Source organism: Nicotiana tabacum, chromosome 4 (assembly GCF_000715075.1).
Source record: "Nicotiana tabacum cultivar K326 chromosome 4, ASM71507v2, whole genome shotgun sequence".
NCBI classification, from domain to species: domain Eukaryota; kingdom Viridiplantae; phylum Streptophyta; class Magnoliopsida; order Solanales; family Solanaceae; genus Nicotiana; species Nicotiana tabacum.
This window is the reverse complement of record NC_134083.1, coordinates 60526392-60552991: the sequence shown is the minus strand read 5'-3', so window position 1 is coordinate 60552991 and position 26600 is coordinate 60526392. Positions and strand designations below refer to the sequence as shown.

The 26600-nt window shown below is 36.5% G+C and overlaps 2 protein-coding genes across 6 annotated transcripts; one reads left to right on the top strand and one right to left on the bottom strand.

Annotated features, from left to right (window-relative positions):
* Nucleotides 1-376: 376 nt before the first annotated feature.
* Nucleotides 377-9074, top strand: LOC107770315 (spermine synthase). 5 transcript variants are annotated; one of them, XM_016589606.2, is made up of 12 exons: nucleotides 377-750; nucleotides 1077-1186; nucleotides 1906-2160; nucleotides 2257-2301; nucleotides 3183-3259; nucleotides 3369-3491; nucleotides 6374-6478; nucleotides 6564-6636; nucleotides 6953-7024; nucleotides 7409-7601; nucleotides 7745-7874; nucleotides 8426-9074. In XM_016589606.2, the coding sequence occupies exons 3-12, from the start codon at nucleotides 1953-1955 to the stop codon at nucleotides 8516-8518; spliced, it is 1119 nt and encodes a 372-aa protein (XP_016445092.1). In that variant the 5' UTR covers nucleotides 377-750; nucleotides 1077-1186; nucleotides 1906-1952; the 3' UTR covers nucleotides 8519-9074.
* Nucleotides 9075-9980: 906 nt separating this feature from the next.
* LOC107770314 (protein phosphatase 2C 51) lies at nucleotides 9981-12694 on the bottom strand. The gene is made up of 3 exons (XM_016589605.2): nucleotides 11730-12694; nucleotides 10561-10666; nucleotides 9981-10434 (listed from the first exon to the last, which is right to left on the bottom strand). Exons 1-3 carry the CDS (start codon nucleotides 12474-12476, stop codon nucleotides 10073-10075), a joined length of 1215 nt encoding a protein of 404 aa, XP_016445091.1. The 5' UTR covers nucleotides 12477-12694; the 3' UTR covers nucleotides 9981-10072.
* Nucleotides 12695-26600: the final 13906 nt, after the last annotated feature.

Sequence of the window (26600 nt, the reverse complement as noted above, 5' to 3'; positions counted from 1 at the left end):
AATTATTTGGGGGAATCATTGCAAAACTGAATAAGGTTATGATAGTCTTTTTACGAGTGTGGCCACATTTGGGCCAAATTAATGTGGCCGTTTAGCAGCTCAAAAAATATTGGAAGATCATCACTCCATTTTTAACCAATCACGTACACAATCAGTAAGTAAGTTTTTAATTATTTTGTCCAAATATGTGGAAAGTTCTTTAATTCCTCAGATTTACGTATCTACTCATTTTAATTATTAATTTTTTTTCTTAAAAAAGTGCCTTTTTCTTTTGACACGTTTGCACTAGTTGAATATTATTGCTACATTCTCGTGCAAAATGATGGTTTGTGAATATTTTTATAACAAAAATAGAGACTGGAAAGAGAATTTGTAATCATGGAAATTGTGCACTGTCCGCGGACCCCTCCGCAATTTATTCAACTTATTGGGAAGAATTCGAGAAATTTCAATTTTCACTCTCTCACAAAACTGGCGAGGCAGTAGTACGATAGTATACGAAAATACGTAATCATAAACGTGGCTATGAAAACCTAATTTGGAAGCGTTAACGCCATTCATTCGTCCAAACCAAACCTTTTTTCATGTAAAAAACTAGGGGAGAAAGAGAAGACTCTAAAATTTGAGTATACTATTCTTTTCTGTATCTCGGATTCCTTTTTCCCGCTCATCGAATTGTTGACTCGCATTAAACAAGGCGATTGCATTTGTTTTTTGCGATCTACTGACACTCAAAGACATCCGTTTCAGGTACGTTCTTTGTTATTTCTTCTGTATTTCGTTCTACCCAACTTATTGGTTTTTGAAAGGAATAAAATTCACTGTTTCCTTTTGAAAATTTAGCTAAAATTTTTGTTTTGCGTAAAGCCAACGCTGCTTTTATTATGTTTCTTTAAAGATGGAGTCTCTTACACGTTTTCACATTAGTTTAGGTGGTTGGTCGACACTTTTTTACTTTAAATTCTGATTCCCAGTTGGAAAGTATTTTAAGTACTTTGATTTGAGTTCCATTTGCTTTTTCACTTAAACTATTCATTCCACTTTTTCCTTTTCGTTTTCCTCATTTTGTTTTGCAGCTACCAGCGTTTTCAATACTGAGTATTTTTCAGAGATTGCTTACTTGGTAATAGTTCGAGCCGCTCTTCGGTTATTTCAATTTTTCTATTGAGTTCCGTCCTTGCCTAAGGTGGGCACTCTTCTCATCTTTTCGGCTATTTCTTTTGTCAAAAATTAATCCATCAATTAGGCCTCAATGCCAAACTGTTGGGCTTAGTTGTATGAATCCTCTGTATGCTTTCATTTGGTACAATTTCTTTTCACTTGTACCGAAATGCTTTATAACTATGGGGTGAATGCACAATAGAAATTAGGAGTTCGGCTGAACTCAGTAGTTTTGGCTCAAATTGTATGTGTGTTAAGAAGCAGAGGGGGAGCCTTGCATTACCGGGTTCATCTGAACCTATTACTTCCGCCACGAAGTATAAGTCTTACGATGTAAAAATTCACTAAAGTTGCAACAAATAGTAGATATAACCTATAATTTTACATATATAAAGGGTTGAGTGCTAGGAATCTAACAATTTGAACCTATAGAACTTAAATTGTGGATCCTGTCTCTGTTAAGAAGTCTACTTATTTATGTACAAATAGTAAATTTTGAACCCAGTGACTCAAATGGTTGTTGAGTTCAGTGGCATCCCGAGCCCATAAAGTTGAAATCCTGGATAACCTCTGTTATACCTACTAATTTAGAATGTCTATATCCAGTAAAAGAGAAGTTCAATCTGTTTCTGCAAATTGTGATATCATCTTTATACCTGAATTCTTGTTCTGTCCTTTAATTCATTTTCTTTCGTTCATTTTTTTTGCGTGATCATTGACTGTTATTATATTTTTTTGATGCAGGATACTCTCTGGTAGTTGTAGACTGGATCCTAATAAGATAATTATTTATGGAGCACGACGCAGGAAGAGGTTTGGACAACCTGAAGATTATGGATGGGAAGGAGAGTAAAAATGCTCATGCCAATGGATCAAATAAGGCTGTTGTTGTTCCCAATTGTTGCTTAAAGGCTAGGGTTTATGACCCTGTGCTTGAAGCCAATTGCCACTCCACTGTCGTTTCCGGATGGTTTTCTCAACCTCCACGGCCATCCTCTGGTCATTATCAAAATTATTTTGTCCATCGCCTTCGTTTAATCGAATTTTTTTTACAATTATATGACATAGTTGTTCTTCTCGTGCCATTTGTTACAGATGAAAAGGAGAGGGTGTTGTATTTCAATAATCCAATGTGGCCAGGTTATCTTTTGCTCCGTTGTTATTTCTCTCTTGCTGTTAATAATTGCTGATCTTCCTTAAGAAAAGAACATTTATTTTCTTTGCTTGTAGTGCTTGGTACACATAATAGAATTCGCTGGCCTCCTTTTTTTTTTATTATTTAATTGGTTAATATAATAATGTTTCTTTTTCTTGTCCTCACCCCTTACCCTAATTTGCCTCTTATCGTATTTTAGGGGACACAATTTGTCCAGGATGGTGCTCAGTTACTAGAAGTTATTTTTTAACTTGCATGTTCTGTTAGAAGTGTTAAACGAAAAAGTTGAAGTAGTTTCCAGAAACTTGGATGAAAACATGAAATCATTCATTAAACTTGTTGATGCTTTAGATGATGTTAATGATTTAGCATAGTCAGTCATGTGTCCAAAAATATAATGCTTTTGTATGATTGGGACAGTGAGAGGGCTTCTTGCTTCATCCTGTAAGCAGAAGAACTGCTGTCAGATACACCTGCATTAGTTGGTTATACTGTTTGCATATTTAAGAGGTGATACTCGTGCCCTACTGCAACCGAAATTGTCAAATCTAAGTGTCACTGGCTGGGCTTGTGTGCTTGTTTCTTTGAGTCAAGTAATAACATTCAGTTTGTTAACGTAGCACAAATGATGCTTCAAGTAGAAGTACGATAGCATTTGAGCCTTAGGTAACAAATTCCTGAACTCTCGCGGCCTCGGAATTTTGTCATGGTTGAACCCAAGTTAATGTGTAAAGGTTTACTACGTTTTCCAAGTATTATATGGCTCATATTGGAAATTAAAGTACTCGATAATGTCCTTTCTCATACATCCTTTTTCATGAATATTTACTGATCATAATTGTTGTATGACGGCGTCTTTACACAGGAGAAGCACATTCCCTGAAAGTAGAGAAGACTTTATTCAAGGGAAAGTCAGAATTCCAGGAGGTCTTGGTTTTTGAGGTTCAGCATCTTCAGCTCTAGATTCTAGTTTTGTGCTTTAAATTTTTGTTATATAATTTCTTTCAAGCTCTTTTATGCATCTGCCTTAATTCTGTATCCATTCTTGCAGTCTGCATCATATGGGAAAGTTCTAGTGCTTGATGGCATTGTTCAGTTGACTGAGAAAGATGAATGCGCCTATCAGGAGATGATAGCCCATCTTCCTCTTTGTTCAATCAAATCTCCTAGGAATGTAAGTGTGTTCAGATTCTTTCCCTTTGTGCACACTCAATGATCAAAAAGGGTTTTGCGAATTTGCTTTCTATTCTGAAAAAAAGTACTGAAAGGGAAGTGCATCTTATTTGCTTGAAGAACTGAACTAGTATGAGTTGAGCTTAAATGAAAAAGTAAGGATTCATAGAGCCAATCCAACTTGTTTGGGACTGATGCAGAGCTGTTGTTGTTGTTGTATCTGTGAGTGAGTGTATTTGCGCGTTTGTGAGTGTGTCAAGCTGAAGACCTGGATTAATATATACTCAATACTTACTGTTACAGTCACAATTTGTCAGTAAAAAAGGAGTTAATACCTTAAAACCTCCTTAAACTATCACATTTTTGTCAGTTTCCTACTTAAACTATTCGGTGCCCCCAAACTCCCCCGAATTATATTGTCCTTCATATTAAAACCCTCTCGTTGCTGACCTGGCATAACCTGTGTAAATACTCGCTTGGGAGCGCATGACAGTTGAAAAAAGCCATCAAAATGGCCCACCTGACAGAAAATAATGGCTAATTAGCCTAACCTTCTTTCAAATTTATTTTTTTAATAAATATTCTCCTTATTTTAGTTATATCCATCTTTCATCCTCATTTTTTCACCATTCTTCCTTATTTCAAATATAAGATTATTTTTAAAAAATGCAACACTATATGCCTTTATTTATATTTTTACTATGCTATAAAGTGAATATAAAAATGACTTATTCAATTGGAGTCTAGCATAAAGAACAATCACAATTAAACCTAAAATTAACACAGTACATTAGATATTATTTCGGTCAAAACTCCTAGAATTAATTAATCTTTCGAGAGTAACACATCATGAGTAAACTATATAAAAAAATTTGTACAAACCATAAGTTAATATAGTTAGACAGACGCACCTTTAAAAGTTCAACATGGGGTTTTAATATATAGAGGAATATAGTTCAGGGAGGTTTTGGGGATATCGGATAGTTTAAGTAGGTAACTGACAAAAAAGTGATAGTTTAGGCGGGTTTTAGGTTGAGTTAAATATCCACGTGTAGTGCTGCATGACACGTTTTTAGATTATTAGGAGCGTGTACTAGACGCACCTCTAAAAATGCAATGAGAGGGTTTTAATATGAAAGACAATATAGTTCAGGAGGGTTTTGGGGACACCAAATAGTTTAAGTAGGAAACTGACAAAAATATGATAGTTTATGGGGATTTTAGGGTATTAACTCTAAAAAAATGACTAACTATGTAATAGAACCAAACAGATACTTCCTCTTAAGGATTTTGATCATCATGGATGTTTCACTATTCCCATTTCACCCGACCTTCCAAGGTTTGTATGTGCGGACTGATAAATCATTTTCTTGGTAATTTGATGATTCACCTGGTGTTGGCTTTCCAAGTCTTGTTGCTTTCTAGAGTCATATAGAGTTTTCTGGTTGAAGAAATAAAACTTCATGCAGCTGTTTAATTGTGTAAGGAATCTGAGAAATTCTACATACTACTCCCTTCAGGGGGAATTCCTAGTCAGCCTTTTTTCTTCTTCTTATAACCATAGTGTCGGGTCAGCTTGCCTGCACGCACCTCGACTAATTCCTCGGGATATCTGACGCCTTCCACCAACACAGTATCAGGTGACTCTGTTCCCCAAAGTTTGGACAGATGAGAAGAAATCACATAGTGTTTTTGCCTTCAATGTGATTTGAACCTGAGACCTCATGGTTCTCAACCCACTTCATTGACCACTAGGCCACACCCTTGGGTTCCCTACTCAGTCTTCTTCCTCTTCTATTTGTATGTAGCCCAATAGCACTATATAGAAATACTAACTTAAAAGAGTTTCTTTGTTTTGAACCCATTTATCGTGCTTTGTCTGCTATAGTAACATTCATTTTCCACATAGAAGGACTATTAATGTTTGCGGCTTTGCGCTGGTAGGAAGACAGGTATGTGATTATGTTGCTACTTATAGAGGGAGAGTAAGCAGGTCATGCTCACAAATTTCTTTTGTCAATGTCCTATTCATGAATTTAATATTGTGGGTTTACCAACAAATGTGAGTCACCTGATGTTAGATTAAAGCCCCTGATAGGTCTAATGGCATGAAGGAATCTGAATAATCATTTAGTGAAAGTGCATCTGGATAGGATCTGAAAACCTGATGCACCTCATTAAGCAGTATTACTCTACTAAGATGATAACACTTGCTTGTCATTTTGAAGTTGGAATTAGTCTTAGATTTGATTTGACTGAAAGAATTTTTTAAATTGAAGCGCATATACAGGGCAAGGTCAGTCATCTGAGTGTTTGGACTATTCATTCAGAAAACCTGTTTGAAGTGGGTGAGAATTTGATATGTGCACATTTTGGTGGATTCTTTACTGTTTTCTGTATATTTTGAAAATAATCGCGAGGATGGGGACACTACCTGCTTGTTATCTTCGTCTGGCTGTTTCTAGATAAAATTCTAATGTAGTTGGTAGTGGATTTTTTTAATGAACTGACCAGAACGCATAGTTTGAAAATGTTGCTTGTCCTTTGCAGCATCTGCGGGCTTCTCATTTGTAACAAGGGAGAGAAAAGTAGTTAATAGACAGCAGCTTCTTTATTTTTCTTCAACTCTTTTGGTAATGTTAATAATTTGGTTTTATTCTTTGACTGTTGTATGTAAAGCTAAACATAAAGATACGAGGAGTCTATTTATGAAATATCATTTTCTCGTTCAGTATGTGTATATTATATATCTTTATTTTTACCGTATGTCTGTTGAAAGCCCGTTTATCTTTGATATTATTTTACTATTGGCTTCCATTTCTTTCCCTTCTAAGGTTTACCATTCATTGTTCTGTATCCAATCAATTTGGACTATAATTGCAGGTTCTGGTTGTTGGGGGTGGTGATGGTGGAGTTCTAAGGGAAATTTCTCGACATAGCTCCGTGGAGCTGATTGATATTTGTGAGATTGATAAAATGGTTATAGATGTGAGTAACAGATGCAACATACATGAAGTTAGTGTTTTTGTTGAGTGTTGTCTAAAAACATATATTGTATTTTCTTGTGTTGCAGGTCAGTAAAAAGTTTTTCCCCTACTTGGCTATTGGCTTTGAGGATCCTCGTGTCAATCTTCATGTTGGTGATGGTATGGACGCTTCATGTACATCATCTTAGTAGTATGAATCTTGGGAAGGCATCACTTCCAATATATTTCCCTACTCTTACCATTTGGTTTTTAGTTTTTTGGGAGAATACTTGGGAGGCTGAGAAGCCTGGGATAAAGATAGCACAAGGCCAGAGTAACATATTATTCCTCTGGCACATGATGTTTTGCCTCCATATGGATGGGAATATCTGCCTTTTTTAATTTTCATTCCAGAAATTTTAATTCCCTGTTTTGTCAGTTTTATATCTAGTCCAGCTGTATATGACAGTGATCCTTTTCTGAATGATTTTGACAGCTGTTGAGTTTCTACGGAATACCCCTGAAGGGAAGTATGATGCTATCATAGTTGATTCATCAGATCCTGTTGGTATGTCAGTTTCATCTTCTTAATTGTTCTATACCTTCGTTTTTAAGAGTCAATTTTAGCAGCTATATGTTGTAGTCTTTTATCCCCTGACCAAAATGGGGCAGTGCTTGTTGATTAGGTACATGTTAATTTTCGTTTAGAAAATTGAAGATAGAGCCTATGGTGCACTGATTTGCAAGGATGGAAAAATTCTATGCATGTTAGGGTAGATATCACCGTCTTTTGTTGGACAGTTCAGTGGTTCTTTTGTTTGATATTTTCTTGTTTTTCTTGGATGTCTTTGGCCAGTGTATGAATCAACTCTATAGAATATACTCTTGTTTGGATTTGGAAATAATCAAACCAATAAGCTCTAGTTTAATTGATCTCAATGTCTTCCATTAGGTCCGGCTCAAGAGCTTGTGGAAAAACCATTCTTTGCAACGATAGCAAGGGCATTAAGACCTGGCGGTGTACTTTGCAACATGGCAGAGAGCATGTGGCTTCATACACATCTTATTCAGGATATGATCTCAATTTGCCGTGAAACATTTAGTTCTGTTCATTATGCATGGGCCAGTGTTCCTACATATCCTAGGTAATTCATGAATTTAACAGCAAGAGATTTGCAAGCTAATTTTACCTTTTCTTTTATTTAATTGTTTCTCTAGTAGGATGGAAATTTTTAAGCATGCTTTCACTTAATGGTTATTGAGGATTTTTGCTGTATATATTATACAGTGGTGTTATTGGGTTTCTTCTGTGCTCGACCAAGGGACCACCTGTTGATTTTAAGCACCCTGTTAATCCTATTGAGAAACTAGAGGGAGCTCTTCAGCACCAGAGGGAGCTTAGATTTTACAATTCTGAGGTAACTTCTTCTCTCCTATTAAGCAATTTCAGATTATGCTACTCATGAAATCATCAAAATCTTTTCTTTCAAATTGTCTAAGCTGGATTGACTTGTTGTACGCTAAGCACTGAGACTTACTTGGCTTTGTGTCTTATACAATGATTCGGGATAAAGATATTAGTGTATTTTCTTATTGGATCTTGCTGTACTTTTTAATCTCTTTTTGTAGATTGTCACGGGAATCAGTCTATGGTAATGTTAGAGGGGTTATGCTGTTACCATTTAGATATAGGACAAAGGTTAAGATAGAAAAATATGCTCTGAGCATAGTATATATTGGTTAATTCCATTTGAGCTTGCACTGACATTAAAGTTAAATTTAGAAATTTGAACATGCTGCTGAATGTCATTGTTGCATTTGGTGCTTTGTTGGAAATTAGTCTCCAAATATCTGAAGACCAAGGCTGAATTCATTTTCATCCTCCCTCCATACTCCCCCCTCGCCCCAGAAAAGTAACCATAAAAACTGCCATTTTTTCCTCTGACACAATATATCATTCCTTTGACAGATGCATGAAGCTGCCTTTGCGTTGCCCTCCTTTGTAAGGAGGGAGGTGAGCTATCTCCGTGATGTCCCACCTACTGAAGGAGTTAAGATTTAACTTATTTTGCATTTTCTGTGAAGTTATTACCCATTTCATTTCCTTGCTGCTGGAGTTGCACAAGGGTATCAGCGGTAGACTGATGGGACTTGTCGCACTAGTAGCAGCAGGAGATGTAGATGCGGCGATTTATCTGTGTAGCTGGTATTGGTATTGAAGACATGAGCATGTAATATGCCAAGTTTTAGTACTGCTATATCTATTGTTGACTTGTTGGACTAGGTACTCGTCTCTTAGTTGATATTGAGATATGAATAAATACGTTCTTCGCTATCTAGTCAAGTTACGTAGTTGGGGGTCTGACTGCAGGCATGTTGTTTAGTGTGCTTTTACGGGCAAGGCCTCTCTGATCCCTTACGCTTGGGTGTTGCCTGGAGCAATTAGTTAACAACTTAGGTATGGTATATGTTGCTTTGGAAACTGTTAAAATGGAATAAATTAGTTGTGAATTATCTAATGCGGTCAAGGATTCGGTTATCGGTTATTTCAACGAACTTATACGCCACTATTTTTTTTATTTTTAATTTATCTATGTGTATAGCAATGTTTACTGTTTTGAACCGTCTCAGTATGTCTTGATATTCTTTGGTATTTGCCTTTGTTTGATCTTTGGTACTTTAATTTGAAAAGTCATATTCCATGGTATTTAAGTCTCATTTGTCATAGATAAAACAAATCAAAACTATAACTGTGAAATGAATTTGAATGCATTAATCATTCTTTTTCAGTATTGTCTCATTTAATGCAGTTGGGAAATGAAGTGTTCATATAGAATGAAGATCATTTAGCAGTAAGTACCAAAGTCACAATTTGTCACTTGAAATACATTTTTTGTAGCAAAGGGTATTACCAAAAAAAAGGCGGAACTCGTAGTTTGTTTAAACCGATGGATATATATGGTTATTTAAGTTTTGGACTTCTGCTGTTTAATTTATAAGTGTATATTTTCATATGTTAGTACTTTCTATGTAGTGATTAGATATATTTTCTGTTTGTTTTATAACGTTGAAGTTCATTCTTGTTTTCAGATACAATTATAGACTAAATACTAAGGTATGTATTTATAAAAAAGAAACTCGTTTGATCAGTTTTGTCCGGTTTGAAGAAAATCTTTTAACACTCCTATACATTGTTCATCCGGTTTCTTTGATGCCATTACTTCCCGCAGTCTCAACGAATGTTCTAGTAATAAATTAACCGACAATAACATGAATATCCATATTAGCCATGACTTCTTGAATATGATCACTTTTGTAAGAATTTCTAATTTCTCAAATTTAAAAAGTCTTTGCAAATGTAAAAGTTAAATCAATTAATTATTCATATTTGACCCATTTTTAAAAAGTTCATTATCCAACCTCTTTAAGTGGATAATATAGATAAATAACTATTTTCTTAATCCATTTTGCCACCACTGTAAACCAACTAAATAAGGAACGCAAATAATGCTACAGTAGCAGTAGACAATCAGAAGAATTATACAAAGTGTTATTCCGTCATACTGCAAGATGGTGGACATTTTCAAATGGAGTGCCATAAACGCTGTTTCCATCTCTATTTACTGGTCGAACATACAGATCTGTTCAATTCAATGACAATTACACTGATGTTATCTTCACTACCGCGAGCAATTGCTAATTCTGCAAGGAAGGAAGCTGCCTGTGCGGCAAGACTTTCTTTCTTGACTTCACTTGTCTGCTCATCTTTCTCGTCTGTCTTACTGTGGGATTTGCTTTGTCGGGAGCACCTCTTCATTTGACCATTCAAACATCTTCTTGTAATGTCACATGCAACATCGTTTGGAATGACATCCCATAGTCCATCACTTGCAAGTATTAAGAACTCATCTGCATCAGTCCTTTTGCTCACCTTGACTTCAGGATCTGGTATCACATATGGTTTAAGGTAGGTATCACCTGCATCAATTTGACATTATAACTTATGGATTGAAGATCTACTGCACAATAATGTTGGACCGACTCCACCACATCAGAGGCATGTAAATTTGATATATATGGCAATAAGCTTAGCATTCCACCTACCTATGGATCTTGAAGTAGCAAGAACTCCTAAGACTCGATGTCCATTCCAATTTATAACTTTTCCACCCGATTTTTCAATTCTATCCAGCTCATCGGGTCTGTTAGGCTGCGTACAAGAAGTTAGTCAACAAAACCACTCATAAATAAAAACGAATTCACTTCAAAATTAAATCTACCTGGCTAGCAAATTACAAATTTAAATAATGTCCAGTAAGTTGGGTATCAACTTAAGTTAATTGAGCCCTATCGTGACTCATTGTTCGTTTAATAATATGAAGAACATCCAATAATATTGTATACCTTTGGCCAGTTAAGATCATAGTAATAATACTTAATAGGTGAAAATGCAAAGAAAATCGAGAGTAACGTGTCTAATAAACCTGATCAAATTAAAGCAACAAAATTCTTCGGCTTCTACTTTCAACAGAATGCCCCTACCTCTACATGAGGATAATCCATATGGTAATCTTTTATTCATCAACTGGCGTGTATGTTCTAGAGTTGCAGCAATGAATATACACTTGTCAAATTGTCGTATCTAAGGTTATTAAAAGGTATGTAAAGGTTGCCAGGTTTGTCGTTAGGACTTGCGAGAGACCATATCCCGAGGACTTACAATAACAAGAATAAAAAGAAAATAATACTAATAACAAGAAATCAGCTTTGGTCTTTCATCAATTGGTTAATACTTTCGGCTATATTCGGAACCAAATCTTCTTAAAAAATATTAGAAGAGAGAAAATTGTATTTTTAGTGAATTATAGTATTTGAATAGCCTAAAACATCGAAAAAAGTACTCCTGTTACAGAAGAGAGAAAATTGTATAGTCAGTGAATTCGATTTAAATAGCGTGAACCACGCTAAATGTTAGTACCGATATATTTTTCCTTTATTCCGCGTAGTGACTAAACCAATTCCGTTTGTTAATATTACCCCTTTATTTTCCATTAAAAAGAAAGATCACACAAGGGAGAAAACAAAGTAGTACAGCAGATACGAGATACGAAAATCTGTCAAAAGTAACATAGTGATGACGAAAGAACCAAGCACCTAAATAAAGACTAGGATTTAACGAACTTAGAATTTCTAAGGATAGAGTTATTCCAAATAGTTAAGGCGTGGGGAAGTTGAGTTGAAAAAATTGAAGAGTCCAAAGTTTTATTAGATACCTTATGGTCAATAGACAAAGGCACTGTTACTCCACCACGTGAAAGCACAGCTCTTGAATCTCCACAATTAGCAACAATCACTTCTTCCTCTGACACCATAGCTACCACAGCCGTTGATCCCATTGTCGCCATTTCCGCCCCTTTCTTCTCCACCTCTTCGTCCATTTTAACAAAACTCTCCCTCATTACTTTCTCCCAATTAATACTCTCATCATCTTCTTCTTCTTCTACAATTTCCTCTATCACCAAACGGTGCAGCCATTCACGGCAGGCGTGCGCTGCACGTGACCCTCCATGGCCGTCGTAAACTCCGAAAAAATCATACTTTCTATTACCTTTACTCAACAATCCCGGCTTCACAGTCACTGCATCTTCCATTTCTCGTCTTCGACCGATCAACGATATCAACCCATGTGACCCGCACGTGACACGTTGCAAGCTCTCTCTCACTGTTTTCACTTCACTGGAAGTAGTCCCCAGTTGAACTTGATCAACAGTAATTACACCATCAGTTACGCTATTATTTTCAGGTTTTTTCCTCTTATAATACCTGTAATCAGCGGCATAGACATGGAAATTTTCCGACAATTTTTTCAATCGACGTACATTCAATCTCTTTTGACGAGCGAAATTTTGCTGTTTCTCGTTAAGATCTACTTTTGCTATTCCACCGGACTCCATTAACGCCGCTAGCCGACAACCTCTTTCGGCTGCCGGCGACGGTTCTTTAAGGTTATCATCAATCATTATGTGAAGACTGTTAACTGCATTACGAAGATTATGGTAGATATTCGCATAATCAATTAGTTCCAAAAACAAAGGGTGGAGAGTTGAATTATAAACAACTATTTGGGACCACGATAAATATTAACCGTCGGATGATGTATATGATGATCGATTGTTGCCACGTGAAGTTGAAAAGCGGCCGGTTTAGTTCGAAGGACCAGAACACAATGATGAGTCGGACGGCTACCTATACACGTGGGCGGTTCGGATGAAGGAGGAAGGAATAGGTGGCGAAAAGATGATCTTTTTGGAAAATTGTTGATATTGGGGAGATGGTTTAAATTCTTTTACTCAAAGTCTATAATAAAAGGGAGAAGTATTTCGTGTTTACGTAATGTTCGGATAAGAGCTGCAGTCCAAAGAATACGATATAAACAGTTTATTCTTAATATAAATATTAATAATTATTTTTACGGTTCGAATTCGTTATCTATAACTTACGTCCATAAAATTTAATATTAGCTTAATGAAAGATTTTATCACCCTTATTGAAGGCGAATTTAATTTAGTTAAGCCAGTAAATTTAGGATATTGAACATTTTCTCTGTCTCAATTGAGGTATTGAACACTTTTTTATTTATTTTGGCCACTTTTTTATTTATTTAAATTTGTAAAATTATTTTTAATGTAATTTATATGGGATGGAGGACTAATAATTAAATTAAAAAATTGATACGGTCTTCTGTGGGACAAGAAGGATGTACTAATAGGGACAAGTGGCGTCTCATAGTTGGTAAGGTTTTCTGGTGAAAGTATCTTTCTTTTTGCAGATTTGGTGGACAAAAATATTGACTCCCTCTGATTCTTATGTGGGGTTTACTGGACACGTGTTTATTGCTAATGATTCCTTGGAACTCAACTTAGTGTTTACGTGTCTGGCTTTGATTCTGTTCTTATTTTAAAATTATTTCAGAAGATTTTTTCTACAGTGAAAAATAAAGTATTCGAGTGACTCGTGTATGGTTTGAGGTTTCTTGTACTGTTCGGCGGAGTATTTTATAAAGTTTATGTAGTTATTAAAATTAAGTATGCGCTGTCTATTTTATAGATAATACTTAGTACTTCACATTAATTTTCCTCGAAATTTTTGGACACGAGGCAGATGAAAAATCCAATTTAGAAGGTACCCCATGCTCACACTTCATTTTTCAATTTGAAATGTAGTAGCTTTGTTCCAGAAGCTTCGATGTAAAGTTGTACTTTTCCTTGAATCCTTTATATACTTTAGACAACAAATCTTAGAAAATGATAACAGCAATCATGGACAGTTTTGAGTTTTATACTTTATAGACTTGGACAGCGGACAAGCAGGGGCTATCGGGTAAAATCGAGTTCGATATTTGATCGAGCTTCCGAACTCTCTGATTAGGCCAGTATCAAAATATCTATAATCGGGTAAAGTCGAGTTCGAAGATCGATCTAACGCTCCACATGATCGGCCAAAGACCGAAACATGGTAATTAAGATCGAACCCAAAGCATTGTCAAAATTAGCCATCGAAACCATCACATTTGCCCTCGAGTTTACCGAAGGCTTAACCAGTCCTCTTTTCAACGGTCTCGAAGAAAGTTTTGCCAACTCATCCGACATGAGTCCGTAATTCTCGCCATTAACCAGTCATTATGGCAGAAATCACGGAACGACTCACAAAGGGAACCAACGGTAAGCAAATCAAGGACTTTTGTCTTTTATAGAAACAATAAAATAATACCTTAAAAGGTAGATCTCCCCTAATATATAAAGGGGACTTGACAATTCATTAGAGACATTATAACATATACTGATAAGCAATACATTCTCTAAGTTCTTACTCTTTGATATCTTTGTGTCAATAAAAGTGCATTCAACTCAAGAGTAACTTATTTTCCTAAGCTGAAATCACCCAATTCGTGTGCTTTGCAGTTAATTTATCGCTATTTATTTCAATTGCAATCTAATTTATCACTTTATATCAAGTTAATCTGCATATCCTTTAAACCACTAACAAATTCAATTGTTATCCGATTTTGAGGGTAAACAGTATACTTGGTTGATTAGTAGATAGTGTTTTACCTCTTATGTTCCAATTTGTGTGATATTTTGCTTTTCGAAGATTTAAATTTTCTAATTTTGACAGTGTATTTGAATATTTATTTTTTAAATTTTTTAAATAAAATTTATATATTCGAAAACTATCTAAGAAGATAATAAGTCACAATGATAATCAATGGCTAGCACAGAAAGGTTTGGAGAGTTGGAGGCTAAACAAATAGGGGTAAAGCTGGTGAATACATATATACTTCAAGTTTAATTTTACAATATTGGAGGAAATACTCAAATTTAGATAAACTAATATTTTTACATCTGCCGTAATCTCAAAATCATTAAGGATGTTCTATTGCAAGGTATTGAACTTGAGTCCCACGTCAATATTGTAATTGTTAGAACATGCGCAGCGGAAGCAAGCATACAATTCAGGCATCAAATACATGTAAACTAGACAATGATACAATTACGAGATTAGAAACCACTAACCTCTTGAAATCGTCGCAAAGGTTCTCCACACAGCAAGAATCCAGGGCTGCAGTCTTCTGCTATGATCCTGGTAATACCTTGGACGAATATGCTTTGAGTGGGCAAGAACAATACAACTCTAAAAGGTGAGTTATTGGGTGAAAATTGACTTCCTTAAGTAGACACGTTTTCAGCCAAAATAAGGCTCTAAAAAGCGTGTAGGATTCTACGTACACAAGTAGAATCCTACTCTAACTCTAGTGGATGACTTTTCTCCCAAGTCACTTTTTACCCAAGTCAGTCCAGATTTTTACTAGGCATAGCAGGGACCACAAAAATAATAAGAGGCTACTAATTATAGTATTAATTTGAAATTTTGCATGAATTAATTCTTACTATAATTAATTACAGTTTATTCCACTAAAAAACTGTAATTGATCTCCTCAATATGAATTTTAACAATTCACTAACACTTATTTTAACTCCCCATGTTATGATCCCAAATACCAGCTAATTAAATTAAATCACTGAAAATTTAATTTAATCAACTAATTAAATCCTTTATAATTCTGCTTAAACTATTTCATGTGACGGATATAAAATTCACTGGTCGAGTTTTCACATGAAAACTTATAAGCTTACATAAAAGAGGTATCATCAAACTCAAAATCGAGTCATGGATTCTATCAACTAATTATTATTTCACAAATGTTATTCGTTATTGTCTAATCTATTAGGCATACACTAACTCTGAATAGAGTTGTACCTTTTGATAAATCAAAACAATAAACAAATCACATTGATCATAATAATTATATCAAGATTAGGAGTATAAGCTCATTTTAATGAATTAGAGAAAATGTTTTATATATATTCAGTACAAAAATATCTTTTCTCTACTTGGTCCGTTTAATATACACTAAGTATACTAGCACAAGAAGTTGGAGTAAAACCACTCCCATAATCAAGATAAATTATACTATAATCTTGTGCTACAATCATCAAGATATTTTGTCCAATAATATCTTTGATTCTGAACATAGTTTATTAATTATGTGAACCGACAATTTAATCTTATGTGCATGAGCTAAGACTCCATACACTAAATTGTGTACTACATAACTAAAAGGACACACATGTAACAAATGATCTATTTAAAAAGGTACTTTATTGAATTGAATAAATTAAATGAATAATTGTTCCATAAAGAATTAAACAAAATACTATGTCTAAACCACATGGTTAACAGTATATCCCAATAATCTCCCACTTAGACTCATAACCATGCGTCTACTACTCTAATACCCATTCCTTCTACATGCTTGTCAAAAATCTTCTGTGGCAAGATCTTTGTAAACGGGTCTGCCAAATTGTCCTCTGACGCAATCTTCAACACTCTTGCATCACCTCTCTGAGTTATGTCCCGAATTAAGTGATATTTACGCTCAATATGCTTACTTCTTTTATGGCTTCTTGGTTCCTTCGAATTTGCAATTGCACCACTATTCTCACAATAAAGTACAATCGGTGCTTGAACCGAAGGAACTAAATTAAGCTCTTTTAGAAAGTTTCCGAGCCAAACAACCTCTTTAGCCGCCTCAGATGCAGCCACATATTCAGCTTCCATGGTGGAATCAATAACATATGATTGCTTGATGCTCCTCCAACTTATGGCTCCACCTCCTAAGGTAAAAACATATCCTGAGGTAGATTTTCTAGAATCTCTATCTGATTGGAAATCTGAATCAGTATAGCCAATGGGTGCAAGATCACCTGAGTGATAAACCAACATATGATCCCTAGTCCTTTTCAAGTACTTGATTATATGTTTAACGACAGTCCAGTGTTCTTGTTCAGGGTAGACTGAAATCTACTAACCATGCCAACAACAAAGCAGATATCAGGTCTAGTACATAGCATAACATACACGAGACTCACAACAGCTGAAGCATAAGCGACCGCCTTTATCTTTTCTATCTCATCAGTCATTTTTGGGGACTGATCTTTCGACAGAGAGATTCCATGTCTAAAAGGGAGAAAACCTTTTTTGGAATCTTGCGTGCTAAACCTGGTGAGAATAGTGTCAATATAAAGTACTTGGGATAACCCTAATATCCTTCGCTTGCGATCTCGCATAAGCTTGATCCCAAGGATATGTGTCGCATGTCCCAAGTCTTTCATATCGAAATATGAGGACAACCATTCCTTTACTGAATTCAACATGCTTACATTATTTCCTATGAGCAAAATATCATCTATGTACAAAATCAAAAAATGTAACTTTATCTCCGTCCCACTTCTTATAGACACAAGACTCATTTTCACATTGATCAAAACCAAAGGTTTTAATCGATGCATCAAAACAAGTATTCCATGCTATAGAAGCTTGTTTCAATCCATAAATAGATTTCTTTAATTTATACAACATGTGCTCATTGCCACTTTTTATGAAACCAACTGGTTGTGCCATATAGATGCACTCATCAAGACTTCCATTAATAAAAGCCGTCTTGACATCCATTTACCAAATCTCAAAATCGTAATGAGCAGCAATGGATAAGAGAATCCTAATGGATTTAAGCATGGCTATTGGCGAAAAGGTTTCCTCATAATCGATCCCTTCTTTTTGAATAAACCCTTTTGCAATAAGTCTAGCTTCAAAAGTTTACACTTTTCCATCCACTCTTCTCTTTTTCTTATAGATCTATCTACAACCAATGGGTTTGACTCCAGTAGGTGGTTCTACAAGATCTCATACTTGATTGGAGTACATGGACTCCATTTCAGCTTTCATAGCAGCAACCCATTTATTAGCATCTGTATCCTGTAGTGCTTCATCGTAATTAATAGGTCCTGTGTTAGGCTCTTCACGGATTCTATTATAAGATTCTCCCAAGAGCGCAAAACGGAGAGGTTTTCTAATAATTCTCTCACTACGATTAGTCACTACAGGTGCAGTATTTTGTGGTTGTTGAATCACAACATCATTTTCCGGAACTGAAGTGTCAATGTTATCCTCCACACCTTGCGGTGCTGGGATATCAATAACTTCTTCCTGGATTGCAGGCTGCAAAACAATTTCAGGTTGCTCAACAATCTTAGGTTGCTCAACAATCTGAGGATGCTCAACATTACTCCCACTACTTTGGGGTAGTGAGATGTCAAGCAATTGCTCTTGTGCATTCTGCTGTCTATTGACATTTCTCTCACTACGATAATGCAGTGGTATGTCAATACTGTCTTCCGGGATACGTTCTAGAGATGAGTCATTAGTTACTCAATTACTTAATTCCTGTAAAACTAGTTTACTTCTAGGAATATGGTTCATTAAATAGTCCTCTTCTAAAAATCTGGCATTTGTCGTAACAATTACCTTCTTTTCTTTGGGACAATAAAATAAATCGCATTTAGTTCCTTTTGGATATCCAATAAAAATGCATAATTCTGTCCTCGATTCCAATTTATCCGCTTTCCCTTTTAGCACATGTGCTGGACAACCCCAAACCCGAATGTGCCGTACACTTGGCTTGCGCCCAGTCCACAATTCTATTGGAGTTGAAGTGTCACGACCCAAAATCCTAACATGTCGTGATGGCGCCTATCTCGATACTAGGCAAGCCGACAATTTCAATAAATCAAAATTTCTTAAAGTTTGAAAAATATAATAATTTGAGTTTAATAAAATACCTCACAATTTCCGATACAAACACTTCCAAAACCTGGTGTCACTGAGTACATGAGCATCTAATATGAATACAAGTCTGGAAATATGGTCTATAATAGTCTAAGATCAAATACAGTAAACAAAGAGATAGGGAAGAAGAGACAAGGTCTGCAAAATACGGCAACTACCTCAAAATCTTCAGAAAATCAACTGCGCGAAAGAATCAACACCCGCTATGTCCGGGAACACCTGGATCTGCACACGAAGTGTATGGTGTAGTATGGGTACAACCAACTCAGTAAGTAACAATTATAAATAAAGAACTGAAGATAGTGACGAGCTACATAGTTATAGTTCACTTTCAGTAATTCTAACAAAGAATAGACATGCTTTCAAATCCGGCAGTTTAAGTCAAATCAATTTTATACAGTTCAAATTCATGTAATCCGGATATAAATCCTTTAGAGATTTCACAACAATGACAGATAGCAACCAAGTGCAACAACAAATGCAAAGCAAGTACAGCCTCTCAGGCAACAGTCACTCAACTCATCACAACATCTCAACCACTCGGCTCTCGGCCCTCAGCACTCACACTCAATGGGTACCCGCGCTCACTGAGGGTGTACAGACTCCGGAGGGGCTCCTACAGCCCAAGTGCTATAATCCGCATGGACAACTCACTTGCTGCACGGAGAACTCACATGCTATAGTATCAATATCTGGATCTGCACGGACAACTCACGTGCTATAGTATCAATATCTGAATCCGCACGGACAACTCACGTGCTGCATGGAAAACTCACGTGCTATAATATCCCGCACGGACAACTCACGTGCTATAATATAATATCTCACAATTAGGCCCTCGGCCTCACTCAGTCACAAATCTCTCCAGTCTCTCGGGCTCTCAATAATCAAGAAATCAACCCAAACAACAATGATATGATTCATCAATAATGGACAATAGAGACTGAGAAAAAATAAACAAGTAAACTGTGACTGAGTAGAAACAACAATTACACAGGTAGTTCAACATGTACACGACCTCTGTGGGTCCCAATAGTACCAACATATAGCCTAAACATGGTTTATCACATAATTTGCACTCAAATCTCTATAACACAGAGATAGCATATATCTAGCAACAAGTTATACAACTTTACAGTTTCACAGAATGGACCAAGTCCCAATTTATACGGTGCACGCCCACACGGCTGTCACCTAGCATGTGCGTCACCTCCAGAATACTCACATAATCCAATAATTCGAGGTTTCATACCCTCATGACCAGATTTAAAACTGTTACTTACCTCAAACCGTAAATAAAACTGCAATGGCTTTTCCTCGTGAATTGGCCTCCAAACGCCTCGAATCTAGCCACAAATAATTCGATTCAGTGAATAAAATTTATTGGAATTAATTCCATAAAAAGATGCTAATTTTCCATAAAAATCCGAAATTTACATCAAAAATCGCCCGTGGGGCCCATGTCTCGGAACTCAACAAAAGTTATAAAATATGAACGCACATTCAACCGCGAGTTTAACCATACCAAAATTATTAAATTCCGATAACAATTCGGTCCTCAAATCCTCAAATTTATCCAAGAGGGTTTTCAAAATTTTTCAATTTAATTCACCAATTAAATGATAAAAACAACCATGGATTCAGATAATTTAACCAATATTGAGTTAAGAATACTTACCCCATTATTTCCTCTGAAAATCTCCCAAATATTGCCTCAATTCGAGCTCCAAATCTTTAAAAATGGAGTCTCATTTTCAGAACTTAAACTCTCTGCCCAGTCATTTGCTCTACGCGATCGCGAACATTCCCACGCGATCGCGAAGAACAGTTTTCCACAGCCCAAATTTAACCCTACGCGATCGCGGACTTTCCCACGCGATCGCGATGCACAACATCACAGATCTATGTGATCGCGGACTCGTTCACGCAATCGCGAAGCACAAAACGCGTGACTTCTACCTCCGCACCACTTACTCTACGCGAATGCGACCTTCTTCACGCATTCGCGAGTCACAAAATCTCAAAGCTACGCGATCGCGAAGCACAAAACTCAGCAGCCCTCAATTAACCTTACGCGATCACAGATATCCCCACGCGATCGCGAAGCACAAAACCTCTACTGACCAACTAAGCCTACGCGATCGCAGACGCATTCACGCGATCACGTATAAGGAAATCAGATACAGATATCAGAAAATTCCAGCAACTGTTTAAGTCTAAATTTTGATCCGTTAATCATCCGAAACTCACCCGAGCCCTTCGTGACCTTAACCAAATATACCAACAAGTCCTAAAATATCATATGAACTTAGTCGGACCCTCAAATCACCTCAAACAACGCTAAAACCACGAATCATACCCCAATTCAAGTCTAATGAACTTTGAAATTTTCAATTTCTACAAACAACTCTGAAACCTATCAAATTACGTTCGATTGACATCAAATTTTGCACACAAGTGATAAATGACATAACGGACCTATTCAAATTTTCAGAATCGAATTTCGACGCCGATATCAAAAAGTCAACCCCCGGTCAAACTTCCCAAAAATTCAACTTTCGTCATTTCAACCCTAATTTCACTACGGACCTCCAAATAATTTTTCGGACACACTCCCAAGTCCAAAATCACCATACAGAGCTATTGGAATCATCAAAATTCAAATCTGAGGTCGTTTACACATAAATTCACCTCCGGTCAATTTTTCTAACTTAAAATTTTAAATTATGAGACTAAGTGACTCATTTCACTCCGAATCCCTTCCGGACCCGAACCAACTAACCCGATAAGTCATAAATCATCTGCAAGGCATAAATGGAGCAGTAAATGGGAGAATGGGGCTGTAATACTCAAAACGACCTGTCGGGTCATTATATTCTCCCCCACTTAAACATACGTTCGTCCTCGAACGTGCCAAGAATTGTTCCAAGCCATCAAATCACTATTCCATCTTACCACTCGCGTACCCGGGGGTGATCCCACGTCACCCTATTTCACATAGGCCTGACAACACAATACAACTGGAAATTCTTAATTTAGCCTTAGCCCAAATACCTTGGAATTCAATTCCCAACCTTCAGAATTTCTTTTCAAGACACGAATCATACATTTACACACTGTATGAGTCTAAACAACCTGCATCGAGCTATAACCATAATCACGGATATAATCACCCAACATATTACACAACTCGCCCGCTCGTAGCACCATTCCTGATCACAATAACTACTCCAAACCAACCAAGTACTAGTATAAAACCCCCACAGTCAACATAACCTCATTCCACAACCTTCGTACACTGCCAATGATGAAAGAAACAATCAAAAATTCATAACCACTCATCAGATCAACTAGCCATGGAGCTCTCTCGCCCCAACCAAAACCATAACCCTCTTGAATATACCATAATCAAGTCTGATAGTACCCATTCTAGGTCCAATGACCTTATATTATTAAACATACCTATCCCACAGATACGCCATATCAATATAACTCCAGCCACTACTGCGCAATCCGTGTACCCAAATATGGGAGATGTATCAAGGAAGAGAACCATATTGCAAGTTCAACAAGTACCACCACAACCACAATGTTACAACCAACTCCTCAAATTTCATGAAGAGGATAACCGTAGGCGCATGAACACAATTCCTCAAATACGCTGCTCATGTAATTTTTATCGTAGAGGAGGGAAAGCAATGAAATCCAATAAATTATCAAAGAAATAAAATTCCACACACGACACGGACAACTCACGTGCCAATAATATGAATCGCCCGGCATGGTCATAGGCCTCCAGTCCCAGCATATCATACAAGAGCAATTAAACATATATACTTGTATATGATAATGAAATAAGATTCTCATGCTCCTGGACTGGTATAAATAGCACTCCATAATGTAAGCATGTGCAAAGTCTGCTATCACACTTCAAATCGGCAAGTTAACGCGGAAATAGTAACTACCCCGTTTATTTAGGGAATCATCTTCTTTGTAACCTCAAGTATAGCCCAGATAGTTCTCAACAAAGGTACGAATACAGGAAACGTTATAACTTTACGCTTAACAGTCAACTCTAGGCATATCATAGCCTAAGCATTCTTTCGAGTATGAATACTTGCCTCGATGCCCCGCACATTGGCTCAAACCTCACATATATGCACACGTATAGCGCGTAGCTATCGCAAATAATTAACGCAACTAGTGCCTCCACTGAGTTAAAATAAAATACTCACCTCAAACAGGCCGTAACCCGAAACAATATACTTCTGAGAACTCCTAGTCTCCAAATTCATCAAACATATGAATCACCGTAACTGATCCCAAATCCAACACTAGAATGACTAACACATCTTCCATTCACGATCTTCCCATAAGGAATACTTTCATAATTCTTCCGTGCCTCCTAGCAACAATTTGAATATCAGCAGTCTTTTAACTAGGTGAGTACTACAATACCAATGAACATCCGTAAGTCAAAACACAATGCGCCTTTTGAAATGCGCACCCTTCTCAGGAATTACCGACCAGTTATAACATTCATCTAATTATCTGAAATTGACCATTCTGTCCAAAATTCATGATCTTCCTTTCAAGAATGAACTTTCACCTTGTACATGTAAATCCTAATCCTGCATAACACACCACATCTATTATGCCATCATATGACAAGCACAAGAACCCCATTATCAACTCTGAGTCACCAGTAAATTACATACCCGGTTAGTTAGAAACCTTCCTCTTGCTTCCTTCTAAGAGAGAATCATAATACACAACACATTTCCCACACCAGTAGAAAATATCCGGTTCAAACCATGGTAGAAACAATCAAGAACACTTTGAAATCTGTTTGCACATAACCAATCTATCAAAACTGAGTTCCTCTAACTCGACCAAGCCACGTAGGTTACCAAACCCAAGAATATTGCCACCAAAACATCTGTAGAGTCTCACCACATCATAATTACCCCCAAAGAGCCGAACATGCCATTACCATACTGGTCTAGCCTACTACCCAGTGGTCCTGTTTACTTGAGTTTCTTCTGAATTATCCTCAAGTTGATACTTCTCTTTATCAGAACTCCACGATCCTTACTCAAAGCTCACTACCAGACATCCTAACATAAAATCGCTTTGCCCTAATGCCCATAAGTTCCTATATTCTTCTTAAGCACCCCCATAAGTAACACAACCGAAACGTGCACTCTGAAAATAGCTTATGTGAATTTAAAATTATTCTTCTTACCCTTCTTATACTGAAATGTAGAATCCATAGTCATACAAAATTACCGTACGTCCCGATACCATCCAATGTAAGTAATCGATTCTAGTGATATACAAATTCGAAACATTTTCAATTACCACATATACATTTTGAATCCATTAGAACCCTCTCGAGAGTCATCCACTCTGCTCAAATCTAATTTGCTCCGCCCAAACGAGCCGAAAGTCACAAGTTCCATTAGCACAACAACCCTCAAAGAAGTAACCATGCCTTAACACCACCAATTAAATTCATACTTCGTGCGCACTACGTTCTTCAAAATAACAATTTAATCATTCCATGATTTCCATATTTCTATAAAGTGCCATATAACCCGTATTCAAGAATTTTCTTACTTGAGTCATCCTCGATCTCCATTTCTGCAAGTCGTAACTGATCCACAAGTATGACTCCGACCAAAACTAAAATTTAACACATAACCCTAAAATAAAATTGTCAATAGCAGGCTCCCCCACTTAGCTTTAAGCTGCAATTATATAAACTTAGAACCCGCAAGGATTTCTCCTTCTCAATTACTATGATCTTGCACCGTTAACCCACTAGACTTCTCGAAGTCTTTTGTTAAGCTTTTCATGAATATTCTGAATCCCCAGCCACAGTCATACACTCGACCTCTTACCGGGTAGCAAGTAATATTCCTCGCAGAAGCTTCATCTGTAACACCTCGGAAAATTTCGAAGTACTTAAGTGTAAAGCCTGGTAAATTTTGCAAAGAAAATAATGTTTCATGGTGGCGAAAAAGTGTATTTATGCGGTCAATTATGCGACCGCATAATCACTCCGCGGGCCTCATAATAGCTGCAGAAGTGAGCAGGAGAGGGCCATTCTGGAAGCAGCTAATGCACCGCATAACAGTTATGCGGACCGCATAGTGACTGCATACACAGACCAATTTTTGATCATTTTGTCAGCAATTATGCGACCGATATGCGGTCACATATGCGACTGCAGAACCTGTTCCGGAGCTCCATTTTTTGGATTTTAAAACCCCGACCCTACTTCGTTAAATACTCGCAAAGGGTCATTTTTGAGCAAATATTCTGATGTTTTAGAGAGAAGGGGGAGTGTTTCAGAGAGAGAGAAAACCCTAGACTAATTATTCATCAAGTCTTGCTCAAATCTTGGAAGATTAATAAGAAAAACCCACAAGTTCTTCATCTAAGAGGTAAAGTTCCATACCCTAGTTTTCAATTTCGAATTTGGGTAGAAGATGGTTGATTAGGAGTATGATTCTTGGGTATGAGAGTATTATCTATACATGCATGTACCAAAAAGATTTGTGGGAAGATTGTTGGGCTTAAATAAGTAAGGATTGTGTTGTGTAGTGAAGAAAATCTTGTAGAAGAACCTTATGGTTAAATTTGCACACCTAGTGTTTGATAAAATACTCAAAAGAGCTGAGACCATGAATATCTTCATAATTGTTGTTAAATTTTGTTATGTCTCAAAATAGATTGAGATTGCTAGAATTTCTGGAACATTGTAGTAACTTAAGGAAAGCTCAATTGAGGTATGTTGGCTAAACTTTTTCTCTTGGAACTAAATTCTATAATGTTCCCATGAGTTTCAAAGTATGGGTTGCATATTAAAATGTTGTGGCTTTGAATCGTATTTCAAATGAAAGCTAGTATGCCAAATTGTGTGAGAAAATCTCAATATTCTTAAGACTCTTAATTGCTCATATGCGTACCTAAAGTCTTGATTGGGAATGTCTTATTGTTGATAACCTATAAAGATGGTTGGAAGTGAAACCAGTGAATTGGGCATATAAAGTGTGGCTAACGTGCCAATAGTGAAAGTTATACTTGTGACCAATGGTGCCAACGAAATGAAATAATGTGAGAAAGATTATGAAATGAGCTTTGAATCAACTATTCCAATATTGACTTCGACAATATAATCGACTAAAAGTTATGAACTCAAGTGATGCCCATATATGGCTGTTTTAGCTAATGCTATGCTTTGTAAGTAATTCTTAATGTATTTTGCGTTCTTACCTATTCGTGAGTGAAAATTGTGTATGATTTTAATTTGTGCTTCAATTTTCAATCATTTTACTCCATTTATTGGAAAGAAATCGATTGTGTTTAAAGCCTTCATTACTAATGAACTTAAAGTTGTGATTTCCGGAATATTCTACTTGTTGATAATTATGATGATGATCTATGAAAGGGAAGAAATGAAAGTATGGAATATGAAATATGGCTATTGCGCCATGAACAAAGAATCATATGTATGGCCAAGAGAGCCAATGGAATAGTAAGGTTGTAAGTGGTTGAAAGTACGGATTAGGTGATATGTGGTGTGAAAGGTTATGAGATGTACGTATTTGTACTTTTGTTTCCAATGTGTTATAAAATCCTGTGGACGGTCGATGAAACGCACAGGTGAATTGTGATATGAAATCCTGTGGACGGTTTATGAACGCATAGGTACATTGTGTTATGAAATCCTGTGGACGGTCTATGAACGCATAGGTACATTGTGTTATGAAATCCTGTGGACGGTCTATGAAACGCATAGGTACATTGTGATATGAAATCCTGTGGACGGTCTATGAAACGCATAGGTATATTGTGTTGTGAAATCTTGTGGATGGTCTATGAAACACATA